Raw genomic sequence first — 21114 nt, forward strand, 5'->3', positions numbered from 1 at the left:
GAGGATCCTATGAAACTAAACTACAGCGGAGTAATGACGTTCCAGGTGAGCGAGTTAAATTACCCAAATCCGCCAAGCTTGCTCATTCACCGTCCTAGTATAGCCGCGAGGTGGGGCGTCATTGCCCCGCTGCACTTCAAACGTTGTCTTCGTTCCACATGAAGCTTTTGTATTTACAAGTTATCAATTTGAACGTGTACAATCGTCCATTTATAGACATCAAGCTCAGCCCTGCCAAATGATGTTCCGTGGAGCTCCGTGGCTTATGGTTATATACAGACAGCCGCCATACAGCTGGAATATTGCTGAGTGCGGCGTTAAACAACAAACCAAACTCAATTGTATGCATGGAATCTTTACAGTGCTTGAAGCGGACAGTGGACGGCATCGTAGTTGCCGACGTCAGACGACCACCCTTTTTAACACAATTTTTAATACAATATCACTTTGAACTCTTTGAAGAAATTTTATGTTCCAATTTCTAAAATAAAACTATAATAAAATCGGCTTGATAATTATCAGCCGCGAGATTTTATCGATGAACTGATTGACGTGTTTTTTTGTTTCAATCATAAACTTATGCACTTCACTAATATAATCAACAGTGTCCACGCGGGGGAAATCTTGACACAAGCCCCGTAAACTAATCAAGCACATAGGGAACACGACCTGCTACACACACAAGTACACAACAAGTACATGAATTAGATTCCAGTTTATATCGGCCTAAACGAGAGGAATCGCTGGAGAATGTGCACAAGTTTTTTTTAACAATGAAAGGATACATGCGTGCATACCGTCTCAGCCTTGATAAGTCGGCAGGTTGTGGTGCAGCGAGATCAGCCAGTCCGGTCCGAGAACTCCAGGCGATTGGGGAACAAGTAGGTGCTTATTATTTAGGTGCATAAGCGAGCGTTCAACTAGGAGCGACAAAACATTTGCGCATGACAGCTCTAGCCTTTGAACTCTGGTGGCAAGCCTCGATGTGGTGGCGCGCGTTGTGAACGTACCGTCATTTAGGATCTACTCTCTCAGCTGTGGAGAGAGTGAACGAAGAAGGGGGTAGGTCGCTCTGTCTATCAGCGTCCACGATGTGTATGGGATAAGCGTTCTGTCTTTTAAGACGCTGAGCGAGTTGTCGTGATACTGTGGAAAGTTTGAGCGGTTACTTCTTAGGGAGTTGTGTGGGATATACCCGTGCTATAAGCTTCCAGGCAATAGGTGCTCGTTTTACGTGACCCTCCTCCGAAATCGGGAGTACTGGGGTATTTCGGAGTTGAGGAAGCGCACGTGAGTTTGTGAGCGTCTTAAAGTTTATTTTTTGGATTAACAAAGATTTGCCCCAACCATGGAGGGGCGCTACTTGTCTGTGATGTTCCTGATCGTGACATGTGTCATCTGTATTGTCCTATCCGAGGGAGCTGACAAGCCAGTGGAGATCGAACAGAATAAGATTCGTGTGACGGACCATCAGCGTGTTCGGACAGACACCAGAAGCCGACAAAACGCCGACAGAAGGAGAACGGCGTATAATACACGAGCTAGACAACATTTAGAACGCCAGAGACAACTCCGGCAACGACAGTTAGCTCGGCAACGTCAAGATTACAGATATAAACAAAGATTAGGGTCGAGGAATCGTCAAGCTGACGCACGTCGTCAGCAACAACAGAAGCAGCAGCAACAACAGCAAGATGCTCGGCAAAGACCAGCTTACAAGTACAACCCCTTAAAACCCCCGTCAAGACAAACCATACCGAGACAAAGGCCTGTAAGACTTCCGGTCAGACAAAATCAGCCAAGACAAGCCCCAGTTAGACTAAGTCAGCCAAGACAACAATATAATCCAAGACAAAATTATAATCAGAGGCAGCAACAGGGCTATGTTGCTCGCCTCCCGCAACCTTCTCCTTACAGACAGCAGCTCCGTGACGCCTCATCCACGAAGGAAACCAAGGGTTTGCCTATGCCAGATCCGAACACAGGATTCGTGCTGCAAACGGGGATGTAAGTAGCACACTTTCTGTACATCCATCACATGTATTACAGTAGGAAATAAGGTTATAAGTCGCAATATATTCATTAGATTTTCACGCTCAATGTTTCATCAAAATATTACTTGAGACATGAATCCTTTTGTAATTCATGTTCGTAAAAACTCCGGTGACATTCCACACTTCAACTCCGCTTGTCTAGAGAAGAGGGAGTGTTGGGTTGGGGTGAGAATGGCTTTCACAGAGGAAGGCAAGTGCCTGTGAAATTCGCCTGACGGGCTTGAAAATCTGACAATGAATATATTATGACATATTATTATCTAATGCCGGTTCAAGTTGACACCGTGGCTATTCACACATCGTAACAGTCTTATCAAAGAAAGTGCAAGGCGACATATGTTCAGCAGGGCCGCCCGTCCTGCTAATGATTTAATAAACAGAGACTACCTTATAGAATAGTGTTTAATATCGACACCATATTTAAACACACATTACAGACATGTGATGAAAGATTGTGTCGCCTAATACACCAGGATATGCGCCCAACATTACCCCGAGATAAACCGCCGCTCTGACAGCCTACGTATAATAATTACATCAAACATCGATAAATGAAAATGAAAATAGAATTAGAATTCCCCTTACCACCACAAGTGTCACAAACCCTACTTCCCCTTCCCACATATAATATCTAATCTTCCGCCCTGTCCCCTCAATTATTCAGTGTTCTGTGATCGCACGCCCCAGGACAAGCCAGAAGTATGCGGTGTGCCTCAACGCGCTATATACACGACTGACATAGTTTACAAGTCTTATTATTCAACCTTTTTTCGCCCATCTGACAGTGTAAGCTTCAATGTGAAGGATTTCTTTCAAGTTTAAATTGACCTGTATTGAAAGTTGGGAGCTTTCACGCCGACTTAAACTCGTGTCCCTTCCATGAGGTACGCGGGGGTTTGGTCGCCCATTTAATTCATATAGGTGATAGCTGCCCCACAAGACACACACAGCCATTACTTGAATGTTCAGTGTAAATCATAACTTGACACGTAGGCTTGTCTATTTGCATCTAGCCACTCAAGTATGAAAATGAGAGCAAAATTCTCTTTAAGAGGGTTCGCTCTGAAAGGTTTGACTTCATCTTACCAATCTATGTAACGTCAATTCACGCACCATGAACATCGGCAAAACATAACTTCATAAACATGATATGTAGCAAATCGTTGATATGCCGTATAATTTGTATTCACCGGGCCGATCCAGTGGAAGCTATCTGGGAACAGTGGTCGACAGTGGCAAAAAACGGACGGGCGCTCTACCGACACACTCTGCCACCTCACAAACAGGGTTCCCCGACTAAAACACGCACCTGTTTAAATCTATCTCATTATTTCGCACGGTTCTCATCGTGGCTAAATGAAAACATTCAATCGAATCAGAACCCTTTTAAATCTGAAGCTAGATTTTACTATTTTAGCCATGTAGCCCTCATACCTGGGTATACATAACTTACAATACTATCTCGTCCCTTCTGCTGGTATATAAGTCACCGCGGCCTGGAATGTGACGATAATCAGACGGGTGACACAGATACCCGTCCACCCCGTGTAAATGACGTTAAATAATTTCTGATATTTCATGTAAACCCGGTTTTATGATAGCGACAACTCGCAACTCGCGGCCCCAGCCACTCAACACACGCGGCAGATCCTGCCGTCTACTGAATGAATGAAGCTGTTGACATTTCGGCCTCTCGTGTTGACCTCGCGTTCAGCGTTTAACTGTCATGTGATTTCCACATTATTACAACTTGTGAACTGCCGATTTTCATCTGTACTCTACACAACTATTGCCCTGGTATTGTGTCGAGATTAAATGGGGGATGTACTTGGCGTTATGAACACCCTAAACACTCAACAGTCACCCCTCCACCGTCCCTCACAACGACTGCCGTGTAGCAGGTTCTTGTGGCAACCTGCACGGGCAGTGATTATACTTATTAATGAGCGGGAGGGTAGGGGTTGGGAGCCCCGGGACGCTGGTCTGTGGGGAGCTGCAGTCTATGAATGTAACACCGTGTCCTCACGAGGCCCACAGACGGAACTATCATCAGGAGGCTTCTCAATTTACAAACCCCCGTGACAACTTGGTATAAATTTTAATTATTTTCTAAAGGTGGTGACGTATTAGTGATTTATCCTGTCTTCCCCCACCCCCACCCCCACCCCCAGACCAGACCTGCAGGGGGGTGGTTGTTAAGGGGGAGTAATGACTCGCTGTGCTCAACAAAACATATGTCCTTGCTGGGCAAGTTTAATATCTTGTTAAATACCATGGCAGAAAAAGTCCAGCTGAATGCCATGTGAAGAATTGAGTCTAAAATCATGAGGAACGCCAGATTGTGATACATCACGCTGAAGTCATCTTTGAATAGGAAAGTAACTCACAGGCAACACGCATGTGAAAACCTGAGTTGAATTTAAGTGGAAACCGTTGCTATGTTGCGTGTCGAATTTAAAATTCAAATATTCTGCATAATACCGTGAGGTATTCAGTACAATATTTAATAATGTGTCCCAAACTCATGATGAATACCATCAGGTCTAAAATACAAAATAGTTGCAGGATATCATGCGAAATTATATACATACCGAGCCAGACTCTCATATAGATCTCAGAACATGTATATTATCAAATATTTACCTCTATTCCACGGTCAACTACGGATAATACGAACTCAAAATATTAGTTCGATATAACCGTAATTCGGTAGATGTATTTCGATTTAAATATACATTAACTGATCGGGACAAAAAAAACAATACATCCGTCAGTTCGTTATAAACGTGTTCGGTATAAACGTTGTTTATTGTATTATTTGTAAAGTCTAGATCCACGGTTCATTAATTGCTCTCTGTCGTTACTCCCGCTCTTTAATTTGTATGAAAGGACGGTGGGATAGTCTAGCGGTTAAAGCGTTCGCTCGTCACGTCGAAGACCCGGGTTCGATTCCCCACATGGGTACAATGTGTGAAGCCCAATTCTGGTGTCCCCCACCGTGATATTGCTGGAATATTGCTAAAAGCGGCGTAAAACCATACTCACTCACTAATTTGTCTGAAAAGCCGTGCTACCCTATGATTACACAATGTCATTTAGAAGCAGTGCTACCCCATTGTGTATTCAACATCGCACAGCATTATTATAAACGTGATTTTATTATCGAATATCACAAATAATACCATATTCGATACCATGTTGAAACTCTTGTTGAATGCAATGTTGAAATCATGTTAAACATCAGGTTGAATTCCGTGCGGAAACCCTTATGGAGTATATTAAATACCATGTCGACTTTTATTTTCGGAAACGACGCTTAATACAATATATATATATATGCCTGTGATAAGTGTTTAAAAAATCTTTTCTCTATTTTCTTCTAATTTTACTACATCTTTTTACAAGTTAATGAGTGGACATAGGTATATGCCGCTTCTAACGAAATATCACGGCGGGGGACAAAAGATTGATTGATTGATTGATGTAAAACGCCGCACTCAGCAATAGTCCAGTTATATGGCGCTGGTCTGTAAATAATCGAGTCTGGACCGGACAATCCAGTGATGAACATCATGAGCATCGTTCTGCGCAATTGGGATTCGATGACATGTGTCAACCAAATCAGCGAGTCTGACCACCCGACCCCGTTAGTCGTCTCTTACGGCAAGCATGGGTAGGGGACAAAAGACATGAGTTTCGCACATTATGACCATGCTGGGAACTAAACCCGGACCTCCGATGTACCGAGAGAACGTTTTAATCACTAGGCTAACCTACTGCTCTTTAAATCACACCAAACGTTATATACCACAATGGCAATGGAAAGAACATCATGTTTTGGAGTTTATAAGAAACCACAATAGGTTTTCGTGTCACACATTAGTACCCTACAGAATTCCCGAACATTAAGATTTCCCTCTACCTGCTGTGTGTAACACAATTAAGCAGGGTTAAGAGACACTCCATGGCATGTGTTACACATGGGTAAACACATTCAACAGGCTATTATGTACAGGCGTATAAACACGAATTTAGTTTCGATTGTCCCAATAGTTGTCCTATATCCCCCGTGAAACGTGGACGCCAGGGACATACCTTCCCAGTGCGACAGGGAGTGTGGTGGGAAAAATAATGTTTTGTGATCCCTTTAATCCTTAGGCCAACACACGGCCATACGTTAAGCACATACAACAAGAACTCAAAGAAAACCGAAACAACCTGACGCAGACACCTCTGGACTGAAAGCCTGCTCCGTCGTGTTAACGTAGGGTTTGTGCATACGATGACGAATAGTTAATAATAATATATATCAGCAAAAGTAACAGTAAACTGACTGTTTATGGCAAACAAACGCGAAATTGTTCCTGAATGCTGTCTATTCACTTTTATTTCTAGATGTGTCCGGTCATTGTAAACGGGGCCTTTTTGTCACGATTCTGATGATGCTTAATGGGCCATTTCCGTGGTGTTTGATCATTGCTAACGGAGTGTTTCTATCATGTATTTGATCATTTGTTACGTGGTGTTTCTGTCACGTGTCGGATGATTGTTAACGGCGTATTTCTATCTTGTGTTTGATCGAAATTTTAAATTGGGTATTTCGAACTCGTTCTTGATCCTTGTAGTGTGGCTTTCTTGTTTGCATCTGTTAATTGTTAACCGGGTATTTCAATCATGTGGCTGATGATTGTTAACCGGGTATTTAAATCATGGGGCTGATGATTGTTAACCGGGTATTTCAATCATGTGGCTGATGATTGTTAACCGGGTATTTCTATCACGTGTTTCATTGTTGTTAACGGGTTATTTCATCGATGTTTGATCATTGCTAAAGGGTTATTTCTATCACGCGTTTGATTATTGTTAACGGGTTATTTCTATCACGCGTTTGATTATTATTAACGGGTTATTTCTATCACGTGTTTGATCATTGTTAACGGGTTATTTCTATCACGTGTTTGATCATTGTTAACGGGTTATTTCTATCACGTGTTTGATTGTTGTTAACGGGTTATTTCTATCACATGTTTGATTGTTGTTAACGGGTTATTTCTATCACGTGTTTGATCATTGTTAACGGGTTATTTCTATCACGTGTTTGACTGTTGTTAACGGGTTATTTCTATCCAATGTTTGATCATTGTTAAAGGGATATTTCTATCACGTGTTTCATCATTGTGAAAGGGTTATTTCTATCCAATGTTTGATCATTGTTAACGGGTTATTTCTATCACATCTTTGATCACTGTAAACGAGTTATTTCTAACATGTGTTTGAATTTTCTATCGCTCGTTTGATCATTATTAACTCAATAAGCTTTCACCTGTTTTATGAAGAATGATATATTTTTATGGATATACAACTTCTTTTATTCTGTGTACATCCATAAAACTTGTCACCATTCTTCATCAACTTAACTTCTAAAATGCCCATCAAAGAAGTCACCTGTGGCATCATTATTAACGGAATATTTCTTTCACCTGTTTGATCATTGTTAACGTTTTGTATCTACCCTATCCTGCGCAGTGTTCACTTACTGATGGTGCTCCATACGATTCTACCTAATGGTTATTACACACCGTTACAGATTCTGAAATTATTGTAATTCAATTCATAACTTTATGATCACTGAATCTATGTGTTCATAATCCATACAAATATTATAAGCGTCCTACCTTCCGATCAAACGGCATGGTAGAGTAGCCCAGTAGGTACACGCCAAGGAGCCGGGTTCGATTCCCCACATGGGTACAATGTGTGGAGCCCATATCCCGCCGTGTCCCCCGCCGTGATATTGCTGGACTATTGCTAAAAGCGGCGTAAAACCCAACTCATTCTTTCACGCACGCACTTCCATTTACACAGCAGTCACTGGGTACCCGGTAGGGAGAGTGCTAAACCTCCCAGTCCAACAGGTAGTTGTAATCTCCACTGGGAGACAATAATGCTATGTGAACGTGAACAGATACGCTTAGACTAAGGCTTAGTCTCTGAACATATATAATTTTGATAGCAACAAACAAGCCCATTTAAATTGAAAAGGAGCCCTAGGGAGACCAGAGATTCAGAACCCTGAACCTGGGGACATCTAGACTTGCTTCGTTTAGGGCTTTAGCACTCAGGGAAGGCTAGGCTGTAGGGAAAATAATGTGGTTCAGGGACTGTGAGACAGACTAAGATACGCTGACCGGGGTAGCATTCTCCCTGCCGTTTGTTTACGTAGCTCCTTATTACTACTTCAGCAGATTGGGTGATGGGGTAGCCTAGTGGTTAAAGCGTTGGCTCGTCACACCGAAGACCCGGGTTCGATTCCCCCATGGGCACAATGTGTGAAGCCCATTTCTGGTGTTCCCCGACGTGATATTGCTGGAATATTGCTGGAACATTGCTCAAAACTCACTCACATAGCAGATGAATATTTCTAACTTTCGCGTAAGGAAACTCTAAGGCTGATCCCGACTGTCTTTGTGGGGGCTGACGTACAGCCAGACATTCATCGTCCCATTTCTTGTCGACAACGACGCCACCAGCGTCACTTAAAACCGTCTTCTCCACCTGCAACACGTGTGTCGGTATTTAAGTTGGCCCCGACTTCTACTGAAATTCAGGAATAGCTCCTAACGATCGCGAGTTTAAGTCAACTTCAAACTTTACAGTTATCTCGGAATAGTCAGAAGGTATGTAGTATTTAGTGATGTTGCCATGTTACCCATGGTTAACACGTGATTCCTAGGATGACGGAGGAGGCAGATCCCCCCACCCCTTTCATCAACCCCCTTGGCTTCACTCAACACCTTGAGGGTTTTGTATCTCTTCACTATTTCCTTTCCATGGTACGTCGTGTATGTGCAGATTGGATCTGTGGTTTTGTGGAGTTTCTGTCTTTTATGATGTTGTGCGTGTTTACGGAGCTACCTATTTAACATACCACCTACACGGCAGCATCCTCCAGGTCTTGGAACTCTTGGAGCCTGGAATTGTCATCAACAAGTAGCATCTCGAAACAAACCCAACTCTTCAGATTCTGTGACGTAAGCAGCATGTAGTCGAATCATAGAGTATTATCAGCTATATATACCCGGCACATTGGTCATTGTCAACTTAAATTGTGTCAACTTAAATTGTCGCCACATAGGATTATTTGAGATACATACTCGACACATATTGTATTATTACCTGTATATGTTCAATTAAGTAGGGGGATATTAACTATTTGTACTCGAGATACAGGGGATTATATATACTCCAAACACTCGGTCGTATTAAAGATATACACTCGAAACATAATGTGTTATTTAAGCTATATACTCGACTTATAGTCACTATTTGATAATGAAAATAACGAATGTGTTTATGTCGAGAGGAACATACTAGATATGAATAAATCAATAATTAAGAAAATATGTTTAAAACGTTCGGACATAAAGAAAACTACAAATCTTATAGTCAACTGGATCAAAAGGCATTTACGGCATACAAAGTATGAAACGAAATAATATATAATTATGTAAGTGTGTAAAATGTTCGGGAAGAATAAACCGCGTATTTAACTGACAAGTGATTTTAAGAAGACGTTGTTGATAAAAACTATGCTGTTCATGATATTCTGTGTCATCCTGACCCGTGAAGATCCGGGGTAGAATAGGTCTTCAGCAACCCATGTGCTAATTGCCATAAAAGGCGACTATGCTTGTCGTATGAGGCGACTAACGGGATCGGGTGGTCAGGCTCGCTGACTTGGTTGACACATGTCATCGGTTCCCAATTGCGCAGATCGATGCTCCTGCTGTTGATCACTGGATTGTCTGGTCCAGACTCGATTATTTACAGACCGCCACCATATAGCTGGGATATTGCTGAGTGCGGCGTAAAACTAAACTCACTCACTCACTCTGTGTCATCCTCGTGTTCAATGCCTGTTTGTCGTCTAGTTTCGACAAACACCAACTTGTTCTTTACACGAAGAACACGAAGAAATATCATTTGTTTTAAATGATACCACCGCGTTTTCCGTTTGTTAATCTTCATCTTGACTGAATGCAGGTAGATTCACTTTTAACATAGACTGTAGAAGCAAACTGCACTAATACATCCACTGTAGATATAGTGTCAGTCTGGCGGAGTGATGGACATTTTCACCAATCACTCAGTGGTCAGCGTCCCGACATTGGATCGGAGTCGGATACGATCGCCTGACCAGATTGTATGTGTCTACGGGCACCATTGTGACGGCCACGTTAACTAGCGTTACGCTGTTAACGCACTGTCTGATGGCTCCACACTCTAGACGGTCATGCCCTATATAGCGTCTATGTAGACACAGAACAGATTGGACAGGTTCTTATGTAGCGGAACTAGTTGGAGATACGAAAGATCCCTTTGATGTGATCACCAGTGTGAATCTAAAGGACTCTGGGACGTATCTAGCGGCAGGTCTAACTGGGTCGGGATCTATCACCCCTTCACCCTTTGCTGAGGTGACACATTGAGTTGTATCTCATACACCTCTACACCAAGGGGCGACCATTTATGAATCTGAGGATGGGGGAGGACGGGAATATTCTAGAAAAATAAATAGTTTTCGAAAATCTTCGAAAAGTCATCGTCAGAAAAATATCTGCTGAATATGCTGGATGTTCATGACAGTTCTGTTTGAAGTAGATTAGTAGTAGTAGGATAATATCATCTACGTAGATAGAACGTTTGTATCCCCCATTCATTGAACACAATGAAAAGTTATTTAATTAAAAAAACATGTTTATAATAAATAAATATAATCCAAAAGGAGCAATTCTTAATTGCAGACGTTTAGACAATCAAAACTTGCCAAATCATTCAGGACTTAAGTTCAATTTAGTCGCTTGGGTTGCAAGCTCTTATAATTTAGAAGCTCTGACATAACAACGACTGTTACATGGTCGGTAGACGTTTGGTCCCGGAAATAAAGTCGTATTTAAAAATGCGTATCTTTCGAAATTTCGGTTGGAGCCTAGAACAATACTTAATTTCCGGTGCTGACGGAGTTAAGATTTGCCAAGTCATTCTAAACTTGAGGAGCACTCCTATGTAATATATTTTCCAGGGTCTGGGAGACAGACTATAGATGGTCGGTCTCTGACCACCTTGTCCAGCTGGTCAGCCCATCTGGAGTCCACATGCAGTGGTCGGACGAGGACCATCGGTTGGCCATGTGGGCTTGGTGACTGTAACGACTTAATATCACATTATAGGAAGATCCCAAAGAACCTGAATTCCGCAAACACCATCTCACAATATTTACTTTCCCCAGCAGTTGGAGACTCGGGCTACTTGAGATTCTCTTTACGCATCATTATTGCAGCTAACCATGAACATCTGGTAATTGATCGCCGCCTCCTCTCTTGCGCCGGACCTCGGGGCACAGCTGGCTCGCTCACACCCCCTTTCCTCTGGAACCATTACCGGCAACTCTACCCCCTTGTTGTCACTCAGGCAACTAGGCGTGGATGGCATGTACTAATGGCCTTCCCCGCCACCCCACCTCCTCCTCCGTCACAACCGTGGATATTTGACCATCTCATCGCTGGCTCACTATATCAGCCTTGTTTCTGGAACGGTATTCGACCCCAGCACCTCGGCGCATACCTTCTGCCCAAGCAACACCCCGATATACAACTGTTCTTCATAACAAACCCGAAACACACGTGTCGCCCTCCACACCCGATATATCCACGTCGCACAACACTCAATACGACCCACACCTGATAACATCTACCCCACCCCACACCCGATACACCCATGCCGTTACACACCCGAAGCATCCGCGCCACCCCTTATCAGATACGCCTGTCAAGTTTTAACTGGGGGTTTCAGAAAGTTGGTTATAGCATCCCTGCTCGGCTTCTTACGGTATTATAATGGCAACTGATAATCGATTTACGGCGAAGGCTCATCAACTGCTAGGCAATCAAAACGACAGTCCTGCCTTAAATCAGCCAGCGCTACACAGCACGAAGACTGTAACAGTCGCACCAGATACGTGCCCGTCACCATTACCGTCACATCAGTCGGCCACCAGTGTCCCAGCTACATACCGCCTGTGTCACGGGAGTCACGGGTACCTGCCATGACAAAAACCATCGAGTTGTTGTCATGAAAACATATGCCCGGAATTAGCGGGTATAGCTGACACGACAAACGTGGACATGTCCTACCCCAGGATCACCGGGTACCTGTCATGACAAATGTGGACATGTCCTACCCCAGGATCACCGGGTACCTGTCATGACAAATGTGGACATGTCCTACCCCAGAATCACCGGCTACCTGTCATGACAAACGTGGACATGTCCTACCCCAGAATCACTAGGTACCTGTCATAACAAACGTGGACATGGCCTACCCCAGAATCACCGGGTACCTGTCATGACAAACGTGGACATGTCCTACCCCAGAATCACAGGGTACCTGTCATGACAAACGTGGACATGTCCTACCCCAGAATCACAGGGTAGCTGTCACGACAAACGTGGACATGTCCTACCCCAGAATCACTAGGTACCTGTCATGACAAACGTGGACATGTCCTACCCCAGAATCACTCGGTACCTGTCATAACAAACGTGGACATGTCCTACCCCAGAATCACTCGGTACCTGTCATAACAAACGTGGACATGTCCTACCCCAGAATCACTAGGTACCTGTCATGACAAACGTGGACATGTCCTACCCCAGAATCACTAGGTACCTGTCATGACAAACGTGGACATGCCTTACCCCAGAATCACTAGGTACCTGTCATGACAAACGTGGACATGTCTTACCCCAGAATCACTAGGTACCTGTCATGACAAACGTGGACATGTCCTACCCCAGAATCACCGGGTACCTGTCATGACAAACGTGGACATGTCCTACCCCAGAATCACCGGGTACCTGTCATGACACATACTCCATCCTGATAGTCTCCATGGACCACGTGACGCAATTTGAGACCATACACTTGTACACATCTGCCGCCATACTGAATAAAGATTCGAACCCAGCTCTTGAATGACATTGTACCCAATGTGCCACCCTACCAGGTAACTTGAGTTGTACTTAAACTGCCGCAACTTCAAGTTAATCTCCTTAAGAAAGGATCTGAGTCTAGTGTGAATAATAACCTCCGATAAGGAGCAGAATGGGAGCAGTGTTCGCCAGGCTATCTATTAAATATCCACCAGTGTCCCACGCTGTGCCTTCCTCCGCTAATTGCACCCACTGCAGGGACCCTGTTGTGTGCTGTATGCTACGTGATGATATGAAGTATTCCGTCGGGTTCACCTGGTGCAGGAGGTATAGTATTTGGGAGTGCACCTGGGATGTACTGCACTCAACAATACACAGCATTTTAAGATGTTTCGGTGAAAGAACAAAGGCTCCGACAGTACTTTATCAGACTATAATGTACACTTTTTGCATTACGTCACACTGTATTGGCGTCACTGCGCCATTCTAGTCTGCCCCCTCGTAATCGAACGTACCTTTGGCAACCGACTTCACGATGCATGTCAGTTGTCATCGCTTCGCACAGTCTCCTACAGTAAACTACTCCGTAGCACCCCGTTTCTTGGTTTGCAGTTGCTTCCCTCGGCTAACATCACTGGTGGATACATTACGTACATATTTTTCGACGGATCTAATGTCTCAGTTCGCCTCACAATTAAACAGTGACGTTCGCAATGTTTACATTCCCACAATGCATCCGTTGAATGCCGCGTGACTAGTCAGCTCCATCTGGATGTACTATCTAAATTGACGTTGGTAGTAGGAATGCGACGTTCATATTGCCCCATATGGTTTACGTTAATCACAGATGAAATCAAAATAATTCAGAGAAGATATTTAACCCGAACGTAAACCGTTATCAAACTGATTAGCATTTGTTTTTCTGGTAACGTGCGCCTTAACGTAGTCAATAGAACAGACCGTCAGTTAGCCCTGAACGAGGATTGTTAATTTAGGTCACCAACACCGTCGCTTTTCTGTTTGTTTTTTGCCTTTGATTTATCGTCGGTAAGTATTATATTTGGCATCTTAGAGAAGAAATACAGTTTGCTCTACCATCATGTATAGTGTAGTAAAGCACACCTTCGCCTAGACTAACAACTAGTCTCTGAAATGAACATATTTTACTGAAAAAAGTTCATAGTAAAAAAAAAAATATAATGAAAAGGAGCCCTGAGACTTTCTTCATTTTCAAAGCTGAGGAAATCTAGACTTGCCACATTTTCTAGACTTGTGTGGGCTTTCTTGGATATATTTGCTTCAGGGTCTGTACGAGAGACTAACTTTCGCCCTGAACTATCATTACGCAAGCATCCTCGCGCTGAAACCACAGCAAACCTGACCACCCGATCCCGTCACTTCTTACGACAGCCATGAGTTGCTGAAGACCGGATCTTCGTGGGTTTATACCACTAGTGAAACCGGAGTCTGCATATCGCTACTGAAACCAGTGACTTTGCAAACCGCCAGTTAAACCAGTCCGAACTTATGTTTCATCATCGTGAAACATTGTCTGAAGCCTGCCGAATGAGGATCACGTGCTGCACGTGGCCCTTGCCCTCACTGAGGGTAAAAACATTCCCCAGCCAGTCGTCCTGGTAGCAACGAGGAAATAGAGGAAGCCCACCATTATCCTTGATGTGTTTGTACAGGAAGGACATATTATGGAACATAGCTTGAATCTACCATACCTGACTGCGCATGTGTAGCACGTGACGGCGTGGGTGGCGTTATCTACAAACACTGGGTTTATTTACATATTGTCTATTTGTGTGTGTTTAGATGTTGCTGATATTTATAGTGATACAGAGACATCTCCCAATCTCCTCTTCATCCGACCATCGGTGCCGTTATCGCCACTGCATCACCCTTCACGCCCTGATAGCGACGATGCGACGACGAATATGGCGATTGTGCATTAATGGCCTGTTGTTGTTGCCGCCCCAAATGCACATTACACACATTTGAGAGCGTTATCACTTTCACACAAACATCACAGAGCCTGGTGGTAATGTCTTCTACCACTTTACGGCCAATGATAATATATACATCATAACCTTCATATGTGGTGCACACTGCATGTGTTGGAGTGCACGTGCAGGGGGCAGGACATGCATCCAACACATGCACGGGTCCACGGCATTTTCACACACCACTCCCATACTTACAATACGCTGCACTTTGATGTGCAAGGGAGTGCGTGTGTTATGCAAGCTGCGTGCATGATGTAGAGACTGTGTTTTCCCACATAGCGTCATTCAACCTTTATTTTGTGAACAGCGTCTAATGAAGAATAATATCAGAAGGTGGGGGTGTCCACTGTGGACAAACTCCACATGTTCAGGCGAGTGGGGTTCAGGCTGGATCATCAAACCGGAATATAAAGCAATGGTTGCTTGCATACTCAGGCTCCAACCACACTGACACTTTGGCAACTTCATTCCATATGTTGTACTCTCTGTAAAAATGGTCATAAAATCAAATGGGTATTTTGGGGGTATTTTGGCGTGGCCTAATCATTCACAGCGAGGTCGTACGGGTTCGAATCTCTTTCGATGTATTTTAAGATGTCATTGAGAAGAAAACACACATTTTGCGATTTCAAGTTGATGCTGCATTTCTGTAGTGTTTCATTAAATGAACACACTTGTATTATAATTCGCCCTTCAGCAATGGTTGTGTTTACACTCAGACTATTGTTAAATATACTGAAAGCCATTAAAAACGCAATTGGTATTTGTTGTCCTGAAACTTACAAAAGTTCTATTGAAGATTTTTTCCTGCGATACAGAGGATGTAGGGATAAAAGGCTGTTATTCTGGCCCTTTTCGAGTTCGAGTCCCGGAGCATTCCTCTCACATGAACTTTGATACTTAAAACTGAACCTTTGACATTTCTCGTAAACACAACCACATTCATGAAACATGTTGTGCACATGCATTACCTGCACCTAGGCCCTGTAAAAGCACAAGGAATTGTGGAACTCAATCACTTTGAGAAAATGCCACACTTGACACAAGACGAAAGGAATCAGGTTATCGGTATGGTCAGCCAAGGTGCTTCAGATGTGATGATTGCCAGGCACTTTAATGTGCATCCATCCACTCTAAGTCGACTCAGACCACGTTTTCGGGCTACCGGAAGTGTTGCTGATCGTCCGCGACCTGGTGCACCACCTGTGATAACAGCTCGACAAAACCGCAATATCCGAGTTTCACGCTTGCGAAATCGGTTCCAAACTGCTGATGATTAGGCAAGGAGGACAATTGGGACAAGTCAACGTCATTTCAGCGCCCAAAAGGTGCAAGGACGCCTTGCTGCCTTCAACATCCGGTGTCGTCACCCGTACCGTGGTCCAACCTTATTGCATCGCCACAGACTTGCCAGACAGCGATGGGCAGCAAATGGGGCCAATCTTGGCAACAGGACATGGCCAGATGTCATTTTTTCAGATGAACCCAGGTTTAACTTATCCTTTGCAGATGGACGTCAACAGATTTATCGACGTAAAGGAGAAATACTTGCGCCAAACTGTGTCCTTGAACATGATCGTTTTGGAGGGGGTGGTGTCATGATCAGACCACAGACCATCAGAGGCTGCAGACCATCCAACAGCTGTTCCTGAGAAATGTGTGTCTTTCAATGCCCCAAAGACTGCGAGCATGTCTTGCAGCGCACGGTGGACACACACGATATTGACTGCAAGTGACCCCTCCTTTGTTTGATGTCGTTGTTGCGTCACTGATGTTGTTGTTGACTGGACATTTTCAGATGAAATTATTCACAGATGTTCACTTAAAACATATCTGCCAGTTAGGTTTATATATGTTGAAATTAGTGTGAGTAAAGAAAGTATGAATGTCAAATTGCATTTTTAATGGCTTTCAGTATACATACTGATATCATCCTAGTATTACTTGTATCTGCTCGCGTATTGGTGAATACATTTGCAGCATTTGACACGGAGTAATATAATGTTTGCTTCATGCTGACTGACGAGTTTGTGCAAGTTGTTGAACTGTTTTCATTGTGGGCGAAGAGCGTGACGTCACATAAATGTATTGTCTCAAATGAATGAATATGATGTCATATTTGTCATTACGAATGCCCGGGTTCGATTCCCGATGGGTACAATATCATGTTTCAGCTGGAATATAGCTAAACACCTACTGCCCCACTCATCTTGACCACAGTTATAGTCGACTCTTACAAGAGCAGTGGACAAGAGCCCCGGAACCCCCACGAGAGTTTGGGGTTATTCTGACCTGGAATCCCAGCCGGTATACTGAGTACTTGTCTCATTTCTTGGACTTTGTTGTTTTTCCTTCCATCCAGCCCTTTCTGTAATGCGAAGGACCATTTGAAGCAAGTCTAGATTTTCCTGAAGTTTACGAATCAAATCTCATAAGGGCTCCTGTTCAATGTAGAAGTGTTTGTTAGTATCAAGGCTATGTATTTGCAGACTGTAAGTAGTAGTCTATTAAACACACTGATCTAAAAGAATGTACTGTTATGCTATAAACCTGTTCAACCAAACGGAAAATATCTGTAATTCACTGAGATCTTGATCTCGGTGTACCGGGTCACTCCACGTAGAAGGGAGTTACAAAAAATAGTTTGAACCACGTGCTCTTTACATCTCCTGGTATATTTAGTGGAGGTCAGGTAGTAGGGAGTTTGAACCCCGTACGCTGTACAATTCTCGGTATATGAGACGAGGGCCAAGTAGTAGGGAGTTTCGACCCCGTACGCTGTACAATTCTCGGTCGATGAGGTGAGGGCCAGGTAGTAGGGAGTTTGGACCCCGTACGCTGTACAATTCTCGGTATATGAGGTGAGGGCCAGGTAGTAGGGAGTTTGGACCCCGTACGCTGTACAATTCTCGGTAGATGAGGTGAGGGCCAGGTAGTAGGGAGTTTGAACCCCGTACGCTGTACAATTCTTGGTACATGAGGTGAGGGCCAGGTAGTAGGGAGTTTGGACCCCGTACGCTGTACAATTCTCGGTATATGAGGTGAGGACCAGGTAGTAGGGAGTTTGAACCCCGTACGCTGTACAATTCTCGGTATATGAGGTGAGGGCTAGGTAGTAGGGAGTTTGAACCCCGTACGCTGTACAATTCTCGTTATATGAGGTGAGGGCCAGGTAGTAGGGAGTTTGGACCCCGTACTCTGTACAATTCTTGGTATATGAGGTGAGGGCCAGGGAGTAGGGAGTTTGGACCCCGTACGCTGTACAATTCTCGTTATATGAGGTGAGGGCCAGGTAGTAGGGAGTTTGGACCCCGTACGCTGTACAATTCTTGGTATATGAGGTGAGGGCCAGGTAGTAGGGAGTTTGAACCCCGTACGCTGTACAATTCTCGGTATATGAGGTGAGGGCCAGGTAGTAGGGAGTTTGAACCCCGTATGCTGTACAATTCTCGGTATATGAGGTGAGGGCCAGGTAGTAGGGAGTTTGAACCCCGTACGCTGTACAATTCTCGGTATATGAGGTGAGGGCTAGGTAGTAGGGAGTTTGAACCCCGTACGCTGTACAATTATCGGCATATGAGGTGAGGGCCAGGTAGTAGGGAGTTTGGACCCCGTACGCTGTACAATTCTCGTTATATGAGGTGAGCACCAGGTAGTAGGGAGTTTGGACCCCGTACGCTGTACAATTCTCGATATATGAGGTGAGGGCCAGGTAGTAGGGAGTTTGGACCCCGTACGCTGTACAATTCTCGGTATATGAGGTGAGGGCCAGGTAGTAGGGAGTTTGAACCCCGTACGCTGTACAATTCTCGGTATATGAGGTGGAGCCAGGTAGTAGGGAGTTTGGACCCCGTACGCTGTACAATTCTCGGTATATTAGGTGAGGGCCAAGTAGTAGGGAGTTTGAACCCCGTACGCTGTACAATTATCGGTATATGAGGTGAGGGCCAGGAGGTAGGGAGTTTGAACCCCGTACGCTGTACAATTCTCGGTATATGAGGTGAGCGCCAGGTAGTAGGAAGTTTGAACCCCGTACGCTGTACGATTCTCGGTACATGAGGTGAGGGCCAGGTAGTAGGGAGTTTGGACCCCGTACGCTGTACAATTCTCGGTATATTAGGTGAGGGCCAAGTAGTAGGGAGTTTGAACCCCGTACGCTGTACAATTATCGGTATATGAGGTGAGGGCCAGGAGGTAGGGAGTTTGAACCCCGTACGCTGTACAATTCTCGGTATATGAGGTGAGCGCCAGGTAGTAGGAAGTTTGAACCCCGTACGCTGTACGATTCTCGGTACATGAGGTGAGGGCCAGGTAGTAGGGAGTTTGAACCCCGTACGCTGTACAATTCTTGGTATATGAGGTGAGCGCCAGGTAGTAGGGACTTTGGACCCCGTACTCTGTGCAATTCTCGGTATATGAGGTGACGGTTGTGGAGTAGGAATTTTGGAGATCGTGCTTTGGGCAGTTATACTTATCGTCGTTATTGAAGAATTTAAACAATGAAAAGTGCAAAAAGAAGATGATGTGACATAGCAAACCCCCAAACACGCCTGAAAGCAAGCAGTGGTTTCGCCCATGTACACGCAATACAGTCAATGTGGGTATGCAATGGCGTACTCCAGATGCAGATGAAGTTCTATATATATAGCAAGTTGAAAATGCGACGTCCGTTCTTGTATAGGCTATCCGTCAGTTAAGAACCTGGGTGGTTTTCTCGGTGTATGGGTGACGGTTGCGTTGTAGGGAGTGTAAACCACGTGTCCTAGACATCTCTCGGTGTATGGGGGAGAATAGTCTCTCGTACAGACCCTGAAGCAAATATATCCAAGAAAGCCCATGCAAGTCTAGAAAATGTGGCAAGTCAAGATTTCCTCAGCTTCAAGAAAATGAAGACTGACTGACTGACTGAGTTTGGTTTTACGCCGCTTTTAGCAATATTCCAGCAACATCACGGCGGGGGACACCAGAAATGGGCGGAAAATGAAGAAAGTCTCAGGGCTCCTTTTCATTATATATATATTTTTTTACTATGAACGGTTTTTTCAGTAAAATATGTTCAATTCAGAGACTAGTTGTTAGTCTAGGGGGAGAACGTTACGTTGTGGGGAGTTTGAGCAGCGTGTGCTGCGCATCTCTCAGTGTATTGGATGACAGTTACGCAGCAGCGAATTTACGTATCTCGGAGGTGAAGGTGAAAGTCACGTAGTAAGGCGATTAAGCCACGTGCGCTATACATATGTTGGTGTATGAGGGGTTACGTAACAGGGAGTTTGAATACATTTGTCTGAGTTTGGGGCATAGTTCACGCGCTTGACCCACGTGCGCTGTACATCTCTCGTTACCTGGGTGCAGTCTACGCATTCAGGATTTTGACCCACGTGTTTGTTTTGTAGTATTGCGTTACCCGTAGAAAAATGTCCCAAATATTTACCTGAACCCTACAAAACCACCCAGCCTGCATAGTTTCACCAGTGGCTACGTGTTCATGAAGCATGGTACTTAGGGACCGACTCCAAAATATTTACATCTGCTAATAATAGAAACTGGTTACGCACTAATAGACTATAATTAACGTCGAGGGGGGTTCTGATTCGTCTTTAATGCCAAACGCTTTCTTCATTTTCCTTTACTTAACTGGGAGGAGCTTGTGCGTCAAAGTCAACAAACTGCACTTGCGTAAACAGACCGGGAATGGCTGAACCGTCCACAGTCAGCTGGGAGCCATGGCGTCAGCAGTATCAGCGTTATGGGGTCTTTTAGAGCCAGGGTTTCAGGTATTTCATACTCGAGGGTTCGGGGTAATGGTGGTGGGGACATTTTGCTTTTAATATGTAATGCTAATAATATAATGGAGGTAATGCAAGGTGTTGCCTTGGGTCATAGTCTTTTCTATGTAACTGATAACGTTTAAGTCAACATAATTATGACTTCATTTCCTGACTTGTTATGACAAAAATTTCATGTAGTCATGAACACTGGCGAGGACAAACATGAGACATACACTCAATATTATTAAGAACGAAGACCACGAAGTAACGAGGCTTATCTCCAGTGTAA

The 21114-nt window shown here is 44.1% G+C and overlaps 1 protein-coding gene across 1 annotated transcript in view; it reads left to right on the plus strand.

Moving 5' to 3' along the window:
• The first annotated feature begins 957 nt into the window (after positions 1–957).
• LOC124280125 (multiple epidermal growth factor-like domains protein 6) overlaps positions 958–21114 on the plus strand; it is a 273391-nt gene continuing 253234 nt past the window's right edge. Inside the window, 1 exon segment of the mRNA XM_046716015.1 lies at positions 958–2007. Coding sequence (XP_046571971.1) covers positions 1349–2007 — 659 coding nt within the window. The 5' untranslated portion in view covers positions 958–1348.

This window comes from Haliotis rubra, unplaced genomic scaffold (genome assembly GCF_003918875.1).
Source record: "Haliotis rubra isolate DU_JTF1 unplaced genomic scaffold, ASM391887v1 Scf260, whole genome shotgun sequence".
NCBI classification, from domain to species: domain Eukaryota; kingdom Metazoa; phylum Mollusca; class Gastropoda; order Lepetellida; family Haliotidae; genus Haliotis; species Haliotis rubra.